The sequence below is a fragment of the Microtus ochrogaster genome, assembly GCF_000317375.1.
Source record: "Microtus ochrogaster isolate Prairie Vole_2 chromosome 14 unlocalized genomic scaffold, MicOch1.0 chr14_random_1, whole genome shotgun sequence".
Lineage (NCBI taxonomy): Eukaryota > Metazoa > Chordata > Mammalia > Rodentia > Cricetidae > Microtus > Microtus ochrogaster.
Window position 1 is genome coordinate 21,058,496 of NW_004949096.1, and position 22,928 is coordinate 21,081,423.

General features: G+C 36.7%; 1 protein-coding gene across 1 annotated transcript in view; it reads right to left on the minus strand.

Moving 5' to 3' along the window:
• Window positions 1-940: 940 nt before the first annotated feature.
• Window positions 941-22,928, minus strand: part of Spred1 (sprouty related EVH1 domain containing 1) — an 81,220-nt gene continuing 59,232 nt past the window's right edge. Inside the window, exons 3-7 of the mRNA XM_005364201.1 lie at window positions 22,158-22,326; window positions 20,300-20,349; window positions 15,153-15,311; window positions 8,094-8,195; window positions 941-5,863 (exon numbers count right to left, since the gene is read on the minus strand). Of these exons, the coding sequence (XP_005364258.1) occupies window positions 5,216-5,863; window positions 8,094-8,195; window positions 15,153-15,311; window positions 20,300-20,349; window positions 22,158-22,326 (1,128 nt within the window). The 3' untranslated portion in view covers window positions 941-5,215. The remainder of the gene's footprint in view (window positions 5,864-8,093; window positions 8,196-15,152; window positions 15,312-20,299; window positions 20,350-22,157; window positions 22,327-22,928) is intronic.

A 22,928-nucleotide genomic window follows, 5' to 3' on the forward strand; every position in this document is an offset into this window, starting at 1 on the left:
TAAGGATTAGAAGTGACCAGATATAGGGTATTTCATGAAACAACAAAAATTCTAGTTATTTATGTTAGACTTAATATTTCAAATGGAGTTTTGAACCATCATTTACTTCAAGGATCTAAAGACTCAGATATCAGAGCAGTTGCTTTTAACTAAATTCACTACAACTATCATAAACTCAAATTTTTAATTATTTATGTGCATGTATGTGCCTGGATGAATGTATGATGTGGGTGTGTGCCCTCCACAGTCAGAATGTATCAGATCCCCTGAAACTGGAATTACAGGCAAGCAGCCTGATGTGTCACACCTTTAACCACTGAGCCATCTCCCCAGCTGTCTGTTTCCTTAAGGAGTATTACTGCATGCACCACTACCCTGATGGCATCACAGGACAACTGAACTTACCTGATAGAAAACTGTTCTTAGACTTGGTATTGACTTGATATGAATAACGTAAGTAACTTTCTGAAAAGACTGTAAATAAACATGATTCTGTGCCATACATAATCACGGTATAGTTTGTTCTTCAAATGACCAGAGCTGTAACACAATAACCTAAAAGCATTACTTTGGTGTTGAGATGTTGTCACAATTGAGACTGCCCTAGCAGTTCCCTTATTTTTGTTGTAATACAAAGGCAAGTGGCTAGTGTACACACACACACCCAGACATCCTGCAGTTTGTTAAACATTTGCCACACATCTTTAAGGCAGCTAATTCTAGCAACTGCAGCACCAGGGCAAACCAATAATTATGTAAATTAACAACTAGCAATTATCTGGAATCAAGGGTGATGTCATGAAGTTGAACTGCAGGTGAACTTTCAGTTAGAATATGGCTCTCAAGAATGAAACCACATTTCAGATGAAAGTGCTCAGTCCCTCTGCTTTCCTCCCCAGTGATTACACAGCATATGTTCTGAAGAAGTAAGAGAATGCCCTTTTAAATTTCATGATTGGTTTAATCAGGTAATTCCAGGGGAGGGGAAATCACTGAAACAAATCGTCTACCGGCTGGTAAGTCCAATTACATGGTATGATGGAACAAAAGCAGTTACAAACTTGTATGTGCATATTTACATTATATACTCACAACTCTCAAGCTAGCTGACTATGTGGAGAGATGCATTAGGACAGCAGTTAAACAGGCTTCCACTGCTTGTTAGAAAGGATGTGGTCAGGCTCCTAGAGGGGGTAATATACACGTGAGGCACTTCTGAGGTCAAGGAAATAGAAAGCAAAACATCCTTCACACTGGAAACGTTAACACAAAAATGTGTGTATCTTTAACACAAAGGCGTTCAACTATATTTTTCTTGAAAATTTTCAAAAAACTAACAACTTTTGCAATTGTAGCTTTTGGGACAATGGATGACATCAGTGTACCAGAGCAACCAAAAGGTTTCTAACTGCTGGGCTGTTAGGCAACCGAGTTGGTAACTCTCCTTCCTTCCCCGCCCACTTTTTGGTTTGTATAAATCGCCTCCACTTGTCAGTGTGCAAGTTCTTGATATTTGTAGTCTGACTCGGCATAAAACACACACGGCCCTCTTATCACTCACAGCTGCTTTCCAGTGCCCCTAATACTTACAAGTGTGGATCTGGACGTCAAATCAAGAGTAAGCAACATTTAGTGATGAATTGGTTTTATCGGTTAACTAAAGTTCTCCAAGTTATTTTTCAGAAAGAGGTTACACTTGCTCAATGCACTGTTGGACTACAAGTAAAATTACTTTAAAGCACATTAATCCAAGTTACACATTCCAAAGATAATCAAGACATTCAATTTCAACAGAAGAAAGATCCATAAAATTCTCTACATTGCCCATTTAGAGGAAAGTACATGTTTCCTATACTCTGAAGACTAACGTGAGTATAAAGAAATTACCTGTGTGCACTTCACTAAGGGGAAGGGGAAGCAGAGAAGACTCACCCAAGGGATGAGACGGCACTATACACATGAACTGAAAGTGCATCTGTATTATTTCAGAAGCTCACTTTAGGCACTGCTGAATAACCAATGAAAATAGGTAGTTTCAAGTTTTTCCCTTTAAGTTTGAAGCCCTGTCTCATCACCATCATCTACTCGGAAACACACACACTCTCTGGAGTTGTCATGATAAAATACAGGCAATTATGTTTTTTTTTTTTTTTTTAAATTCTCCCTGACTGGCACTGGGAAGAAAATAGGAATACCATTTTGGTAATGGCTTCTGAGTTAAAGGAACTGGTTGTATAAATGCTTCAGTATATACGTAAGTCTGACTGCCAGTTCCAAGCTTCAATAAATATTTTAAAACAGGATATGTACGAAAAGTGCTTAAAATCTTTCAGCAACCAAAAAATGCATTAAAGATTTATTTACATTCCATTGAGCTGTTCCTTACCCCTGGTTTCTCTGGTGGGCAGTGGGCCACCCTCTGAACAGCCATTTACTGGGCAGAGGCCACCTCCATCTCTTGACACTGTTCTAAAATCATCCAGCAGGTGGCACTGGAACTCCAAAGTACTCCTGATCAGCAAATCAAAGGCTCCGAGGCCCCTTTAAGCCACAAGACTCACTTGAAGACCAAACAAGCCCACCAGGCAGAATTCTTTCTGGTCATGCCATTTTGGTGATTTTCAATATTTACTTTAATAGTTTTGTTGAGCCATCGGCTTAAACTTTAGACAAAAGAGGAGTTTTAAAAGGAAAAGCTCAATGGCAGTGCCGAATCTGCACAGCAAATGAAAAATCATTCCTGAATCCACCTGAACATGCTTGGAATAGGATTAAACTGTTCATCTGATCACAGAGGGACTCAATATTATTACATCATCAGCTACTTTCCTGCACTGATGTGAATTCGTATATGCTAATTACAAAAATCCAAAGCAAAAAAAAAAAAAAACAATTTCATTACCATAGTTTTTAATGAAGAGCAATGTTTAAAACTGTAAAGGAAAAAACGGGAACAGGATGGCAAACTCTTAGCAGCAAAGTGGTTAAACAAACTGAAAATATTAATGCACAAACATTAAAATATTAAAGCAGGTATGTTGCGTATAAAATACAGTAGAGAACCAGGAGATGCACTATAGTGACTAGTGCTTAACAGAAAAATGATTAATTTTGTTCTTATATACACAGTTCATTTCCACGGCATTTCCTATATAGCCAGCAAGTTATAGTCTTCAGTTATTCACACCTTGTTCCAACCTGAATTATAAACTCCACACTTACAAATATGAATATTCATTCATAAGGAAAACCAGTATTTCTATTTCAGCAATAAAAAGAAATTTTGAAAGTTAACAGTCTGCTCTAGGAAACCAAGTTTATCTGAAAACGCCAGGGATGAAGATCATCTGTGTAGCAGCCTCCAAATATAGAAACAGTAAAAATAAGACTTAAAATTGCTGCTACAGTGTCTGGTTTTGGATTTAGTTCATCCAATTGATTTTTAGTACAAAACTAGAAATAACCTCTTCTTCATAACATCTATAGTTATCAATATATTTTTCTTCTTTTCAATGTGAAATAATACTTCAAGATGATCTATATACATAATGTTGTCAGTTCAAGCTGTCATATAAATATAAATGCTTTCTTAAAAAAAGTATTTTACAGACAGATAGTGTTATATGTACATTGTTCAGTTTGATGTGGGGCAAAAGAAGAAAGCTAACACAAGTTTAAGTGTGACACACAGAATGAACGGTACAGAAATGACACTGAGAACCTGCAGAATGAACTTCAAATGGTAGTGTGATTTTCTATCACTTCAGAGACTTTAAGCAAAAAAAGGAAAAAAAGGCACACTGCTCAACTGTCAAGGGAGTATATCAAAGAAACCCTCATATGGTTAGAACGTAATGTAACATTTTTAAAAAAGAGACAATTTGACCCCAAAGCACTTTTAAATGGTTTGCTGGAACACACCATACCACTCTGTAAATCAAACATCCCATAATACAAATGCTCTGTGACAGGATGTGATATACAAGCTCTTCCATTCACAATGAGGATTAAATACTTTCTTGGGAGAGTTCTGCATACATTTTAATGCAAAATAACTTTGCTCTTGACTAGCTGAAATAAAATGCAACTGAAAAATGTTATTGTTATGTGAGTAATAATAATAAGCAAAGAAGATTAAGCTTAAAAACAATCAGTGAAACAGCTGTGCACATTCTGGCTTAGCAGAATGATAAATGGAGACTCAAGAGGAAACTGCTTCACATTAACTATTCAGCTAAGGCTCCTGCCTTGTAAAACCTTTATAAAGGCAACTAAGCTCTTCTGAAGGAGGAAACTCTGAAAGAAAACAACTTGCTGGTTGAATACCACAAAAACAAACAACGAGAAACCCCCACTTTCTTCTATGCTTACTCAGTCTCTTTATATAAAAATAAGTGTTATGTTTCCATCAGAACATTAGACAATTACACCTGTGCTTTAAAAAAAAAAAATTGGTCACTCAAGGCTATTAGAGTATTTTAAAGAGTTTAGATTTCCAGAATGTACAGATAGTAACTCAATATAAACTGCAGCCAGAGAGAAACGAGGATGAACATATCAAATCTTTCACATGGATACAAACGTTATTAACTAGATGAGTTAAATACTCAAAATATATGGAATGTGGTGGTAGATATATGCACATCTACCTCAGAACTAGGAAGGGCAAGAAAAGTCTAATATGTCATAGTTCGTACCTTACATTTAGTTAAATATAAACATTTGTTATTTATACATAAAACTGCTTTCAAAAAACAACTAATACATGATTTAGTTGCACTTGTTTTAACTTTTTTAATTTCCAAGTATTAACTTTTCTGTACTGAAACCTGTTCCTTAGTGCGCTTTTTAGTTAATATCTTAAAAAATTCAAATCTTTAAAAAGTCCCATCACCTAGTGCATAAATATAAAAATGCCAAAATTAATCCCTTTTAGTTGGATCATATTCTATGTTGACCTTTTGTAATCAATAACCAGAAATGACTTTCTTCTGCCAATGATCTATGATCTGTCCCAGAACATGCCACGCACTCAGGAAAACATCAGGCATGGCAAGCATCTGTAAGTCACAAGAACTGATGAGTTCTGCTTCCTCCACGCATGGCCCCAATGAACCAGGCAAGATTCCATACTGCCTGCCAACAGCTTCCACAAATCCAAGTTAGCTAATTCCTGGAGATGAAGATTTTAAGCTCCTGCTGGCCCTGGACTGCTTCACCCAGCAGCCTTATGTTTCCCACCACAGCACCCACATGCCTCACCACAGCGATGGCACATTCTCAAAGGGACGTAGCAGCACATACATGGTACAATAAAGGACAGCGCTACCAGGGCTAACCATCTTAGGCAGAACTTGTCATCACTAGTGTCACATGAACAAGGGTGAGAAAAGTCTCCCTCTGAGTCTGACATACAATGATACAGCATGCTCTCTGCACAGAGCATGCAACTAACTTGATATATGCATCTTCTAACAGGATCTGGAGCATCCTGGCATTTCCCCCTGCCATTTTCTTCATGATTAAACCTTTCCTGGCAGTACACGCAGCGAGAACGTTCCCCATCCTCTTTTCTTCGTTTTGACTTAAATTTTAAGGAGGGAGGCTGTGTCTTAAATACCACAGAGTCTTTCAGGGAACTTAACTTAGTTTCATCTCCACAGTGGTAGAGATAGTCTGATTTTTTACTGTCTTGTTTAGAAAATGGAATATTGGAGTCAGTATCATCTCTCTCCAAGTCATTTTTCCACATGTCCGGATGTCTGTAGTCTGCATACCGACGTATTAAGATATCTCGAGGATTTATTCTGACAATCTCATCCTCATCTTGAAAGCTGACGTGTCTGATTGACTTCAAAGGGACCTAGACAAGATGAAAATTGCATAAAGGACTATGACAGTTAATTTTATTTCAGTTTGGTGGAGCAACCCTATCAAGGGACCCATTCAAGGAGCTCCATGCCAAAGTTTTGGATGAGATCAACACTTCACCTGGTGAACCATATCCAATCAGATAATACCTAAAACTAAAACTATATCCCTGCATAGCAAGAAATTCTGCCATTACAACTTTGTACTCAGGCTCCAATTTTCTCCCATCTCCAACCCAATGATTTATCTGTAGATTTTGGGCTTTTATTTTTCTCCAGTACGGAGATTGAGCCTAGGGCCTTGTGTCTGCTAGGCAAGCTCTCTACCATTGAGCTCCACCAACTAACTCTTTGCACTTTTTATCTTGAGACAGGGTTTCAACTAAGCTATCCAGACCGGCCTTGTGTTCTCTTTCCTCTTGCCTCAGTTTCTTGAGTAGCTAGGCGTACCGGTCTGTGCCATGAGATCTGGATTAGACTTTGGGTTTGTATCCCATTACTGTATGAGGCAATTCCTTAAAACAGAAGATCCATCTACTGATTTTGTTTTACAGATTTTTAGTGCCAAGAAGATGGTTGCAACTCTTTAAAAATGTAGAGCCGGGGCCGGGCGGTGGTGACGCACGCCTTTAATCCCAGCACTCACTTGGGAGGCAGAGGCAGGCGGATCTCTGTGAGTTAAGAGATCAGCCTGGTCTACAAGAACTAGTTCCAGGACAGGCTCCAAAACCACAGAGAAACCCTGTCTCGAAACGACCCCCCCCCAAAATAAATAAGTAAATAAATAAATATAAAAAAATGTAGAAACGGGTAAAGATTGCTGACTAGAATGATACATGTCAGAGCCTCAGAGAAACTACTGGTAGAAATATGTTTATAAAGTCCTCCTGGTAGGGACTGAAACCAGAACTCATTACTGGACACTGGGAGAAAGAAAATGTAAATGACAAGATCGATCATGTTTGGTATACTTGGAAGGTAGAACTTGTACGTAACAATATTTAGCAGATGTGCTGAAAGTGTGGCAGTTTTCTCTTTGCTGCTTTTAATATCATGTATGAATGGCAGGTAAGTGTATGTGTGCATGTGTGTACGCACATGCACAATGGTGAAGAACTAGTTAAGCAACGTGAAACTCGAAAGTGGATAATTCCCAGTGTAATTTTATTGCAAACAATAGGGAAGTAGAAGGATTCATAAAGGTAAATTGTGCCAGCATGGACTAAAGAGGTAGGGTAGGGCAGGATGAAGAAAAATGTTCAAGCCAGGTAGTGGCGGCGCATGCCTTTAATCCCAGTACTCGGGAGGCAGAGGCAGGTGGATCTCTGTGAGTTCGAGGCCAGCCTGGTCTAGAAGAGCTAGTTCCAGGAAAGGAGAAACCCTGTCTCGAAAAAAAAAAAAAAAAAAAAAAAAAAAGTTCAATCTCTGGGTCTCTACAAAACAAGTCAAGAGTGCTGTGTGGCTACAGGCATAGTCCATCCTTTCAGTAAAGAAGCCTGACTCTGAAGACAGGGCTGAGGTATGTTCCCACAGTTTAAGAGGGAAGGCAAATCTTTTACTGCAGTAGACCATGCTATCTATGGTATTCTATGACCCTGATGGCAATGCTGATAACTAGAGTGAAGGGGAAGCAGGGAAGACCACCAACTCAAGAGGGCAAGAAGAAACAAACACAAAATCAAAGATGATTAATTCCAAGTCCAAAAATTAAGTAAACTGCTTTTTTATTAGAGTTTGACATCTTCATTTCAGTTCCTCAATTCTGTAATGGGACTCTCTATTTCTACTCTATATATCCCCTGGCACTGTATTCTAGAAGCCATCGTCTGTCTGGTTCAGAGGCTCACAGCTGGAGAGGAGTTTTGTTTCAAGACGAATCATACCCCAGGGACATCATACTTTGTTGAGGTGACAGTTCAAGACTTGGGAATTAGCACAGATGCTGGAGTGGGACAAACCCTTCAGGACTCTTGGATGGAGATGTATATTATTCTCTGTATGAGAAGGGCATGTGAAGGCCAGAATGTAGAGTGAAGGATGCTGTGTACTAAATTAACAACCTAAGTTCCTGTTTTGTCCTACCTGGTGATATAGATTCAAAAGCCACTCAGACTAAAGAGAGCTTATGTATAAAGACACAGTAGATGCATACTGAATAAGTCTCATGTACATGGATGTTGAACTGCTACATTTCAAACCAAGAGATAAACGAACATTACTTACCCTATTTTGGGACTTTAGGCTCCCACACTCCTTAGATAATTGCCGCTGTACATATTCCATACTTCGGCTCTGAATGTCTAGGCCTTGCTGACTGAATGGTATCTAAAATTTCAATGATTTCTATTTTAAGTGGCAGCAGTATAAATTTCCTACTTTTAACAAAACAAAGTAAAACATACATTTCAATACCCGATAGGTTGTAAAATCACGTCTAAACAGCCCCTCCCATCAAACACATTAAAACCCCATTGTAATAAAATGCAGAATTGGCCTGGAGATAATAGCTCAGCAGTTAAGAATAATTGTTACTCTTAACAGAGGACCTGAATTTGGTTCCTAGCACCAACATGATGGTTCACAGCCATTTGTAATCCAAGCTGTTTTCTGGCCTTCACAGGAATCAAACATATTATGCATGTTTCCTGTGCACATGTTGTGTATCACATATGCAGGCAAAATATAGAAATATTTTTTTAAAAATAAAGAAAAGCAGAATCACTTCTTCCCTATTTTATTCTTGGAAAGAATTCTTGTTGTTATAAAAATGTATTTAAATTTAATTTGTCAAGTAACATCTTGCACCAAACAATCCAATCCCCCTGCAAAAGAATATCACTACTAACAACAATTAACAAAAAAGCAAACAACATAGAAGATAGGTATGGTAGCCCATGCCTGTAACCTCAGTACTTTGGAGTCTGAGATAGGAAGATCACTGGAGCTTAATGATAACCTGGACTACAAAGTTAGAGTTCTAGTCCAGTCTAGGCTACAAAGTAAAATCCTGTCAAAACAACAAAAATAGGAGGGGGAAAGATGCAACCGAAGAATCTATCAATGGCTGCCTGTAAATACACAAAACAGCAGGCCAGGAGATGGTGGAGCACCTGAATGTGTCAAAACAGGGCTGCTAAGAGCAAAAAAGGCAGGGTTGGGGAAGGATAGGGCAATAATCACAATGAGTTTTCTGGAGTGATGGAAATACTATGGAACTGAATAGTAGTGACTGCCCAACCTTGTAAATATATTAAAACACCAAAAAAGGAAGAATTTATGGTATATGAATTATGTTTTATAAAAAAATCATGAGAACAGTCAGTCCTGATAAGATTTCTTAGCTTGAGTTGTAAAGAACATTTAAGAACTGAAGATTATGGTTAAAATTTTATCAGTTTACTTTTTAGAATTTTATAGTTAAATTAAATATACAGAAAAAAATAAAGGATATAATGAATTCCCATGTTAATCATTATCAGTATTTCAGTGGTTCTGTATTCTATTGTTTTACTGAGACATTCTGATCCAAACCCTGATACACTTAATAAAAGTGTAATTTGAAAATAGCAACACCTGTTCTATATGAAGTATGAGTTTTATAGGTAGAACATATAAAAATTCAGTAATTAATAGAGAAAGGGACTACTATGGATTAAAAGTTCTGGTAAGACTCCATGAAGGAAACACAGAATAAACTATTTGCTAAACTAAAACAATAATAAATGGAGGAGCATTATAGAGAAGGAAATAAGAGCGAAACGTCTTTGCTTAATATAATGACCTCTAGTTAAATATTAAGTATATACAGTCTTAATGGCCAAGGATTATAGCTCTAGGGTAAAGGATTTGCCTAGCACACACAAAGCCCTGGTTTCAATCCACAGTGCTAGAAGAAAACAAATCCCCAAATATCCTGAATATTTATTTTATTTTATTCTAGGAGTAGACTTTTAAAAGTAAAAATGCCTATTTTCACTTATTATCCCTATTTTACTATCTCAAGTCACATATACACACCCCATATAAACACATACACATTCTGCAACTATTCAAGTTAATGAATCAATAATGCCTATTGTTCTCTCATGTGCTCTCTAAGTAAAAAGACAAACGGACATTTATTTTTATGCTCAATTAACAAAGCTGTTAAAATACACACCTCAAGTGCTACTTTTGAAAACACTGAGACTACATGCTATTTCTATTATCTTTAGGATAATTTATCAGCTCAAAAGCCAGAAGATACTTTTTCAAAGGGATTCCACTAATAATGGCAACAAAATGGTACAAAGGAATAAACTTGAAGCCCGCCCCCCAAAAAATCAATTCAAAAATCAAACACCATCAGTCTGGGATGATTCTGAAGGCACTTGTCCACATCAGCACTTCACTGCAGCCCTGAGTCTAAATTCACACAAGCAAACTTTGCATGGTACATGCCTTCACTTCACGCCAAGGGGCACTGCCTGAAACACTCTGGCTTAGACCCAAGACTGTGTATTATGAATGGCAGTATTTACTGTACATAAAAGAATTTCTGCATTTACAGAATCATAATGGTTTAATTATAAAATGGGCCTTATGATTTTATTTTCCTGCTGTCATTCCTCAGCATGAATCAGAAGTCTATCTTTAGATTGTACTGTTAGAGTATTTTATTTCAAAAGTTGCTGTCTTATGAGTTTCATCAAAAAAAGCAAAATTGTGGTAAAGGATTGATTAGGAGATTTATCTCCAAATTTCTGAAATGGCTCTAAACATACACCTGCTATTTTGTATTTGTAAGAAGTGGCATTCTCAGTATCGACAGTTACAAATCAAAATATTGATCAATTCAAAAAATTTTAAGACACACAATATTGTCATAGTATTAAATACTCAGGCAAGATTTAATTTTATGTTTATAAGTGTTTGTCTATAAATACATATATATGTTTATGCATCATGTGTCTGGTGCCTGTAGAGGCTAAAACAGAGCACTGGATCCCCTGAAATTACACTTGTGGGTCCCCATATGGGCTCTTGGAATAGGACTGGGTCCTCAGGAAGAGCAACCAGTGCTTTAATCACAGATCATTGGCTCATTTATATAAAAATCTTATTAGCGCACAAGTTGCATTTGTTTCTGGTAAATAGTGAATTTAAATATTGCCAAGGAGGTATTTTAAAGTAAATTTCTAAGTTATCACTTGTATACCTATTTTATATCCATACATACCCATGGTCACACAAAATTTTCTTATGCAAAGAGGGGTTTTAAAAAGGGCTGGATCAATCTGTTATGGAGTCTTTTACAGCGCACCAACATCAAATATTCACCTATGCACTCCCTAAGAAACTCACACATGTGAATAGCTGAGGAAAAGAACTACCGGCAATTAAAAATGCCTGGCAGAATAAAAAGAGCCAAGTGTAGAGATCAAGATAAGCAGAACACTAAGCACATAAAAACTGGCCTGGGTCTGAAAAAAGCATGGGATAAAACCGGACTTGCTAAACATAGCGGACGGACAATGAGGACTACTGAGAACTCAAGAACAATGGCAATGGGTTTCTGATCCTACTGCACATACTGGCTTTGGGGGAGCCTAGGCAATTTGGATGTTCACCTTACTAGACCTGAATGGAGGTGGGCGGTCCTTGGACTTCCCACAGGTCAGGGAACCCTGATTGCTCTTCAAGCTGATGAGGGAGAGGGACTTGATGGGGGAGGGGGAGGGAAATGGGAGGCAGTGGCGGGGAGGAGGCAGAAATCCTTAATAAAAAAAATAAAATAAAATAAAAACATAAAAAAAACCTAAAGTAACAAAGGGTAAAGGTAAGGGACAGGCTGGGATGCTCCTGCGTTATATGGTGGTTTCTTGGATGCTCTTACATTTCACAAACCTCTGGTAATGACCTCAGCTCATAAACACTATCTTGTTCATGGTTAAATGACTGCCATGAACTTCAAAGAAAAGCATATTATGACTTAACATCTTGAAACAATGTACTTATCTATACAAACAATTTAAACAGCCCATGAAACACTAAAGGAGCCAAAGAAAAAGTGACAATTGTGTAAGTATTTCTGAAGGGAAGATGATAAACTACCATTGGGAACAATTTTCCACAGACCTATTTCTGCAAATCTACTGAGTATGTACATTGTCCATCTTTGTTTCAGGCCTTTTCAAGGATATACGCTAATATAATGAATATCCTAAAAGATAAGATGCTCTCTCTCTAAAGGCAGATTGCTTAGTACCCAAAGAAAAGAAGACATAAGTAAAATAGTCTGGTTACAGTCTTGACTTCCTGAAGTTCAAGGTTTTGTTTTAATTTTTAGAATTTCATATATATATACACTTTCTTCTCTTCTCCTTCCAATTCCTTCTGTGTCTTCTGCTACTCCCACTTAAATTCTTGGTCTCTTATTCTTTAATTATTATTGTTACAAGTACACATATAAATTTAGAAATACAACTAGCTGAGTCCCTTTGGTATTTTTCATGTGTTTGGGATTAACTCAGCAGGGCCTCATTCCTGAATTCTCCTTCTTTCAGTAGCCATTAATTGTCTATAACTCTTCATCTAGAAGTGAGTCCTTGTGAGAAATCCCCTACGCTGGCATGCCAACTGGTGTTCAGTTTTCTTGCTTAGGCAGCTATGTTGTTGAGAGTTCACAGGTGCGGCTTCCCTCTCATATACAAAAGTTACTATAACACAGTACAGTATATGTAGTAGTTTTCTAGCTCGTTAATCTTTCTTCCATGTTCTCCAAGCTTTAATTATCTAAGTTGTATTTGTATTGTAGCTGTATCAGTTATAGCAAGGCACACTATGGCCAGCTAGTCTCTGCATTCTGACCAGTTGTGGTTTTCTGTGATGGTCTCTGTCTGCTGCAAAAAGAAGCTTCTTTGATAAGGGCTGAGAGAAATTAAACTGGTTTAGGAAAGTGGCAGGAGGGGGCTCTCCTCTAGAATCTATGACTTTATCAGCCACAGAGAATTCCCTCCTATTCAGTAGACCCAATGCCCAACAGTGTGTAACTGTTGGCTACCCACTGAATATAAGCATCACTATTGCATCTTTCAGAATATTCTCGTCATTATGAGGGTGCTACAGCTGAGTAGGCCTACTAATTACTTTTCTCCCTTGGCAGCTTGAATAGCTCCTTCAAATACTATGAGAGCAAGACCACTTTGTACATCTTGAGCAAACACCGGCCTGACTTTAGGAAACAAGGGAAACAACATGAAAATGAGGGCCATGGCACTACACTGTACTGAGAAATAAGGTTCTTTGTGTCTGACCAAACAATCTTGTGTCTTTTGGAGGAATCTATAAACATGGCAGCTAAATTTGGTAGCTAAGTAAGGTAACATTCTAGACCTTATAGTTCAACAAGGCAGCTGTCCAGCCCTTTTGAAAAGCTAGCTTCTCTGTTGCAGAAAAGGATCTGTTAAGCTAACTCTGAAGCAGGCAAATAAATATCCAAAGCATATTAACTCCCCTGTTGAATACTTAAAACTCCAGTAGCCCATTTCATGACCTATTGCATGTAAAGCCTGTGCTAAGATGAGCTTCCACTGCTTCTAAAGTCCTCCTTTAAATTTTGCATTCTGATTTTTATGTAGCATTTCCTTAATCTCAAGTCTGAATCTTAGAAAAGGGACTTTAATTCTAGCTATTTTGAAAAACAAAATAAGGTATCTGCTCTACAAACTAAGAGTCAGATTCTGTACTGTGAGGAATTGTCCATGTTGCCTTTCAGAGTATATCCAAATACAAATGGTATGGAATCCCAACACCAACATGCCAAACAGAGTGTTTTACTCTTGGTAAGTATGAAAACACCATCAATAAACCCTCAATTTTGTATATTGCCCCTTAACAATGTATAGCTTTAAAGGAAACAAATACATCACATTTAATTCCTACTAAATTCCTATCTATCTTTGTCTATAATCTTGGAGATCAGGACACATTAATGATAAGAGACTAGGAATAATACTATTTATTTAATAAAATACTTTCCCTGGATGCTTGTTTTTTTTTTTGTCATCACTGTTTCAAGCTTCTAAAGGTAGATTCTGGTATTACCCAATTTATAGACAAACTAGGAAGATGTTGTAAGGCATTTACCTAACAAAGGACTTGGTTCCCAAGCTATGTAAAGAATATCCCTTCAAATCAGTAGGAAAAGGCCAGACAACCAAATGTGAGACATGCAACATTTTTATTAAGAGAATTCCTAAGCGATTAATAAACACAGGAAGACACACCAGCAATCAGGGATATAAAACTTAAAATCAAATAAAATACTATATTTCTACCTAGTGACTATTTCAATATAAAACAAAAAAGGTGGAGTAATACCAAGTGTCCCAGGAAATGCCAACTCCCTGTATGAATGGCGAATGGGAAGATTACTTCAAACTGTTGTTTTTGAGTAAAATTGACAATCCATAAAAATGTTCTATGTTTTGTCCCTGGTTTCTTGTATAACCCAGTACATAACTATGTACCCAAGTTTGTGAAAAACATCCTAAATAAAATCCAAGGTATTTTTCACAGTATGAACATTAAATAATCTGGTGCCACTCTCTGCTTCTTTTCCTTTGTTTCTAATATGTGTGGTTTTCTACCAGATCACATATACACACATGCCCATCCATGGTGCTCTCTGTAATGGAGACTGCATATCTCTTTTGGAAATCAAATGTGGAATTTCTAATCTCCTTCTATATAATAGTTATTTAGAGACAGGCCTTTGGCTGATAGGTCATGAAAACAGATCTCCTAATCAGACAGAATAGTGTCCTTCTTAGGGCTACCAGATGTTTTTATTTTTATTGTTCCCAGCCAAGTGGGGACATGGCAAGAAGGCAATTGGCCAGCTAGGAAAAAAGGCCCTTACAAAAGCCAGTCCAACGCCCTGTAATCTTGGCATTCTAATTGTTAGAGCTGTAAGATTAAAACAAACAAAACCTTGCTGTTTGAGCTACCCAGTTCATGTCGTCCCACAACAGCTTGAACTAAGGGACTCACTCCCTGTCTGCAGCACTCACTCTCCACATCCCTGTGCCCTTTTACAGAGATTACATTAATTTGTCTATGGACATACCACCCTGAATGCACCCAATCTCATGTGACTACCATTAACTGTAAATCAATACCCTTTCTTGGTTTTGTTTGTTTTTAACCTGGTAAAGAATAGAGGGTCTTGGTGGTCTTCTGTAGCACAACAGTTTCTCTATAAATGATATACATATGTATGAATGGTACGCATTTTCTTACCTGGCTGCCTTGGCTTTGCAAGTAGACTCTTCTGGCATTCAGATCTTCAAAGGGTAAAGGTCTTATGTCTGAGCTTCTGTAAGGCTCACTGGTAACAACTGTCTCTTGCTGGAAAAGGTGATCTTTTACTAAGGAACGAGAAGTGTCCTCTTCAGTGGTCTGATGGGAGCAACAACACAGAACAACACTTCAGCACAATCAGTAAGTCTATGCCATTAACATCGCCATGAAAGGCAATTCCCTGAACTCAAAAGTACATGCCAAAATATGAAGAAATTTAGAACACTTAAACTTCATGACTACAGACCTCACTAAAAATAACTCAGAAGAAATGAAGATACAATGATAAAGCCTTTAACTACACTGAGTAGTTTAAATACATAGATGACAAAGAAATTAGGAGGAAAATACAAATAAATATAACACTTTGCAAACTAAAAATAAAAAGCACACAGTACAAGCTATAATGATGATAAAGAGAACAGAAATATGAACAACAGTAGTCCGTGAACAGAAACATGAGCACAGTGGTCCATGAACAGAAACATGAGCACAGTGGTCCGTGAACAGAAACATGAGCACAGAGGTCCGTGACCATGTTTAACTTGCTAAAGACTTACAGACACTTAAACCACCAATCACCATAGACTTAGAGAGGGCATATACTCAACTAGTGATAAGACATTTCAAAATATAGCATACAAAAATATCTATAAAATAGATGTAACATGAGCGAAATATAGCAACTATAAAACAAAGTTCTGTGTTTTTCCATTTCTTTGCAGTGTAAATTAAACTATTTGCTACTGTCTCCATTAATGTGTAATTATTTGAGAAAAGATTTTGACAGTCAAGTAGAAATGGCTGAATACTGTCACTGACTCAAATTATTACTCAAACTATCCTAAACTAATTTAGAACAATCATTATAGTGTTAGCGAATTTCAAGGTACAAGATGTATACTTTCTTTCTCAAATAAGTTTTGAAGTTTTTTAATGCTACTTCTAAAATAAACAAGTAAATTACATAAACTGACCAGGATCTTTTAAATTTATAATTTATTTATTATAAAAATAAAATAAGAATTTTGCTCTGGAACCACAGTCTCTAGTCATTAATTTCTCCAGAATTCACTTTTCTAAATTATAAAATAACTGTAACATCTAGTGAAAAGCAGTTATTACACCAGAAACCAAGCAGTTAAAGTTTAAAATATACACAAGGACCCACTGCCAAGTAAAGCCAACTTTGTCAGACCTGGTTAATTCACATTGTGACCTAATTCTCCTCACAGTTGTCCCAGACTAGTATGATGATTAATGCTAAACTACTGAAAGAAGTTGGCTAAACACTGTTATTCAGCAAACATTTTCTGTCAAAATACATTTAAAAATTGGGAAGAGCAAAAAAGAAAAAAAAAAGAAACCTATCTGTTGAAGACCTTCAAAAACAAACCACAAAGCACTCACAAACTGAATAAAGACGATGTAAAAAAAAAAAACAAAAACAAAAAACAAATGGTTAGGAAAAAGGACCTTAGAAGCTTTGATTCACTCATTAAAATAGGATGTAAATTAAAATGTTCAACCAACTTTTTACTATAAATTGGGTATAGTATCAGTCTTAGAGCTGGCTGGGATACTCATAAGATAGAAAATTAAATAAGCATTAGTTGCATCAATAAAAGATAAGGTAATGATATCTTTAACAATAATTTCTTTTACTAAAATACAGTCTAATTGAGAAATCGTTTAGTAATTCTAAATGGAAGCTGGGCATGTAGCTTAGCACTCACTTAGCATGAGCAATGCCCTGGGTTCCATCTGCAGCACAGCAAGGAAGCAACAAAACAACAAGCTTTACTTAAAATATGTATCTGAACAAAACAAAACAAAAAACAAAAACAGAACTACTATGCTGACGTGGCTATAATTCTGTGCTTCCGTGAGTACAGCAATAACTGAACAATTTATAAGGATACATTTAAATGGGTCTCAGCCAATAAAATAACTAAGGAATCATTTAGATGAGAAATGACCAGTGTTTGAAGTGCTATCCATATGATATATAATAAAGCATGTTATTACTTATACTATGATGAAAATCAAACTAACATTTCAGACAATTCTGAACCAAGAAAAGGTTATTTTTATGTTGTTAATTTCTTTTAAAAAAAATAGGACTAAGCGTTTACCCTTACTTTTGATAAAAAAATCTTAATTTTTAAAATAATACAAATATACTCTACCAGTAAACCAGTCTCTTTTTAAAAAGTGTAATGTATCTTTTCCCTCTCACCTAATATAATGCATTACAATATTCTTCACCTTTGCCTGAGACTTCTAGATTGATGCAGAGCAACTCTCTATGTCTATAAAATGACTTTGTAAACATGTGACCTTCCCATCCACTTTCCAATCTATTTTCTCTTCTCTATACCCACTGTCTTCCTGAAAGCCCTATCTCATGTTAGTGTGATTCAAACTGATCTTTTCAGACTCTGGCCCACCATTTTTCATTAAGACTTTTATTTTTATACTCAAAGTCTTACTAAAAGCCCCAGCTACCAAGGCTGTAAGAAACTGGGCACATGCTATCGCGGCATGGATGAGAACCAGAATCCTCAGAGCATCCTCCTAAGTGACTACACGGTCCACAGGAATGCACTGCAAAGTTTAATTTTATCTGATAAACAAACAAGTACACTATATTGTACTTGCTCAAGAATTTTATCCTTGAAGTTATCACAAATTAGCTTTGAATAATGTGTGGCTGGATGATATTTGACAAGACAAAACCTTAATTATTAAGTATATATACATATAGTAGTTGAAATTGTATGCTCAGATTTTGTGACCTTATAAAGTACAAAAAAGTTCCATAATTCTTTTGCCCTAACATAATTACAAACATGTTTATAGTAACAGCTCATTTTAGAAATGAGCTGCAATCAATTCCTATTCTAGTCAACAGATCCTCTCAGGGAAATTTTTGATTAAGAATAAACTAATCCCCTCAGATACACCTTTTTCTCTGAAGACAGGGTCTCACTAAATATGTAGCCCTGGCTGTTGTGGAACTCATTATGTCATCTAGACTGGCCTTGTACTAACATAGATCTGTCAGTCTCTTGCTATCTAGGGCTAATGCTTCCCATGATCCCCTTAAGTTTTTAATCCTGCCTCCCATGGTTCCCTTAGGTTTTTAATCCTGCACTTTTCTGAGAGTTTTGTCTAAAACACCATTAGTATATAATATTCTACTTAAGCAACCTCAATGAAATAACTGTGATGAAATAGTAAAGAAAGAAGGAATGTCAAGACATATCTGCAGAAAATATATCATAGAAAAACCAGTCCGTGTCCTGGTTTAGATAGCAGAAGAACATTCCAATGAAAAGTTAATTTGGCCTCAAGGTACTTTTAAGTTTGTAGAGATTCTTTACTGTTTGTAGATACAGTCTTGAGACAAGGAGCAGTAAATCTTTTATCTCTTTCTTTTTTGGTTTTTTTAAGACAGGGTTTTTCTGTAGCTTTGGAGCCTGTCCTGAAACTCGCTCTGTAGACCAGGCTGGCCTCGAACTCACAAAGATCCACCTACCTCTGCCTCCTAAATGCTGGGATTATAGGGGTGCGCCACCACCACCTACTTATTTCTTAAGTAACAGCAATGTTTGTGATCACGGCTATAAAAGACACCAGAAGTCAAACATGAACAAGATGAGATTTTAAACCAAAATAATGGACCTGTTCTCAAACTATTCAAAGACGGTTGAGAAAGAAGTAAATTCTCCCTGGTAGCTCATGGCAAATGATAAAGACACTAAATTGATGAGAACAGAAAGGTGTTCTGCCACCAAATACTCTTCTATCTAACAATTATGGCAAAGAATGGGATCTTACTCTCTGTGGATAAATTAATGAATATTCAAAATGAGATTTCTGCTCTAACATTTAATCCTTTCAAATTTGACAAGTTTTTACTTCTACTAAGCTGAAAAAAATTAAGCAGGTTATATGCTATGCTTTTAAACTATATTCTAGCTGTCTTTACAAATGACGGTCAAAAAGCAACACACAGGCTAATGAAATGGTTCAGTGGGTAAAAGCTCTTGCTTCCAATTCTGATGACCTGAGTTCAACCCTTAGAACCCACATGATGGAAGGAATGACTTCCAAAAGTTGTTCTCTGACTTCTACAAGTGTACTGAGGTGCATGCTCCCTATTGCTCTCCCCACCCCCACCCCCCACAATCTCCCACGTACCCAATCACTTATTCTCCAAAACTCTGGCATATCTGTCACTAGATAGCCTATAGAGCATTAGAGTAAATTTAAGAATTCTCTTTCGCAGTTTTAATCCTGGACAGACCTGAGAATAGTGTAATTGGTGGGGGTAGAGGAGAAAAAAAATAATGGTTACTCTACTCTTCCAGAGGACCTGGTGTGGAGGGGAACATCCTATTCCAAGCACCTAGATGGAGACTCACAACCACCTGTGACTTCAGTTCCAATGCATCTGACTCCCTCTTCTGGCACTGCTTGCACATGGTGCTCAAACATCCACACACATAAAATATAAATAAGGACTCTCTACTCATGTTAAGGAAGTTAGCGTCTCTGTTCACACAACTGTTTGCTATATAAGACATCTCCACAAAACTCAGCAGCTTAAACAACTTCACGACATAAATTGAGTCAGAAATTTGGGAACAACATAGATGTACAAAAGTAAATAATCTCTACAAACTTAAAAGTACCATTAAGTCAAATTTTTTTCAACGGAGTGTTCTTCTGTTGTACAAGTCACATTTAAATCAATCAAATGAGTAAAGGAGATTCCCCTCAGTGTGTGAGATGATGTCCTGCAGAGAAAGGACTAGGAGTCTGAAAACCCAGCTCAATGCTGCAGAATAAATCTGACCAGCTTCCATCATGCCAGCCTGCCCGCTTCAGACTTCAGATCTCTACAACTTTATGAGCCAATTCCTTATACAAAATAAAACTCTCTAGGCAGTGGTTCCCTTTAATCAGGAAGACCTAGGTAAATAATATTATCTTTGAAATTTGTGAGTTGTTAACATGAATTCTAATGATTTTCTAAACATGTTTATGTTTTGAAACACCTTTCAAGCCAAACTACTTACTTGTAAATCGTCTTCTCCTCCTTCAGCCTCATTTTTTGATGCTGGGCACCCTAAAATAAGAGGTCAAAGTTAATAAAGCATATATATATATCCCCTTAGATTTCCATATTAAAGGTTGACAATATCATTATAAAGATCAGAGATTCATTTCTGGGTTGCCTGGTTACAGATTCAAATACCAGACACTTGTATTTGTTCCTGTTAGAATAATAAAATTACTTCTTCCATCATCTCTTGGCAAATTTCCATTTACTTTCTTTTACAGCTAAGCAGACTTGTTATGTTATATTTCTCTGGTTGTTTAAGTGATGTCAAAATGTGATTAATTCAGTATTTGAATAGTCTGATCCAGGAAACACAAGCATCCAAAACCAAGATTTTAGTTGTTCAAGTTAAAAAAGAAGTCAAGCTTGACTTACTATGGAGAGTCAAGGCTCCACTGATTAACTTGTGCAAATCCATGTCTGTTTAGGCTTTTATGGTGTTGTGTGTCTTTAGTTACAATAAATTGATACAGAATGACATGCAGTAGGAGAGTACACGTCACTTATGTTCTAGACATAGCTAGCATGAAGCAGGCATGAGATGAAAAGAAATGTGGTCCTTGTAAAAAGTAGTTTATTTTTGGGGATTAAAAAAAGTAACAGCAATTTAGTAAGTTTAGAGAACTTTGATGAGGAGGATATTAAATTTTTAACTAGACAGGCTGACTACAGCAACAGTAACCTGGTGAGGCAAGTGAGCATTTCCTCCTTAAACATAAACAGGCACAACATTGTGAACCTCACTTATTCCATCTTAGAAAAAGAAGTATTCTCGTACAAGGGCATTTAAACTTGTATTCATACAGGTTTAAAAAAAAAACAGCTCAAAACTTAAAATATATTACTTTAATCTGATCAGTTATGAATGATTTTTCTCTTTAAATTATTTGTTTTATAAAATTTAGGCAAACAATTAGAATCAACTGGGCAGCTTTAGAAAATATGGCAAAATTAACCAGCTTCACACACTTATCAAAACATATTCAGTATTAAGCATTTTCAAGCTCATCTCTAGTTTTCTCCTAAGTAGTTTATATCTTCAAATTCCTCTAAATTACCACCTTGTACTTCCTACTTTCTGTCTGCTTGCTTTTCCAGACACAGTCTCATTATACAGCCCAACCCAGGAAGAGCTTGAGCTCTCAATCCCCTGCCTCTGTCCCTGAGCACAGGGCTAACAGTCACGTTTGACCACACTGATGTTTTTGTATTATTAAAGGTTTTATCTTTCTCAATTAGAAAAAAAAATATTGGTTATTATCTCCTATGGGAAGAGATGGGGTTAAATATCATCTTTTTTTGTTTAAGCAAACACACATCAGAACTATGGGAAAATACATTCTCCATTTAGAATCTCCATGTTTGGGGCTGACCATCATTTAACAAACTGGTAAGATATTAAAGGGGACAGATGAGATTGAGGCCTCTGCCAAATCTCAAGAAGACCACAGAGTTTTATAACTGAGTATCTAGAATATATATGCATGCATGTATATTACAAGGTTTCTTTCTATCTCATTAAAGAGAAAAGAGTGTAATATTCCAGGACACACACTGCTGACAGGCTCTTCACAACACCACCTTCACATGGTATCAAATGCAACTGAACAAACATAAAGAAGCCAAGCAGCCTTCTCATTACTCATTACTCTTTACTTACTATGTCCTTTCAAAGTGTGGGCACGTTAACAGACAACCTTACTTGATTAAAGGACACAACTACTTTAGGTCAACATCAAAGAAAGAATAAACATTTACTACTATCTATATAAGGTGTAAACATTCAGAAAATTACAAAAACAAAAACACCCTACCTTGAGAAATATCCTCTATAGCTCTTCGAATGCCTCGGTCAAAAGCCCTGGCATCAGCAGGACTTTGAAAGGTAAGGCCGAACTTCTTGTCGTCGATCTTCCAGTGGTGAAATGTGGGAGTGACCTTATTATAAACGAGGTCTTTTTTAAGCATACACTCCAAAACCACCTGCCAAAAGTCAGGTGCCAAAGTTAATGAACACACAAAATGCATCTAATGTAGCTTTGACATAAACATTGAGGACTATAAATACGAGCATTTTTAAATAAAATGAGCTACTGAATGTAATCTTCACAAAGTCAACTTAATAAAGGGACTGAGGAGATTGTAAACAGAATGTGGATTATGCTATCATTTAAAAGAATAAACACTTATTCTGCATACAAAATTTCTAATAGAATATACTTAAAATTGTTTTTGAGAAAGCCTGGGAAAAGAGACATAACAGAAGTGGTAATAACAATATGACTTTTAAAAACCACTCTCCCCCTTTCTCCTTCTGTTTCTGGGTATCTAACAAGCGTTCCACCATTAATTACATCTTCCAGCCATTCCTCTTCTACTTTCTTAAGAGACCCATTACAGAAGCAGATCTAATACTTACTTGCCATTTTAGTAGCTTGGTTATTGGTTATAAAACTTTTCCCCCTTTGTGACAAGGTCTCACTGAGTATGTCTGACTGGACTGAAACTTCCTAGGGAGACCAGGCTGGCCTCAAGCTCACAGACGGCCTGCCTCTGCCTCCCAAGTGCTGGGACTAAAGGCGTGT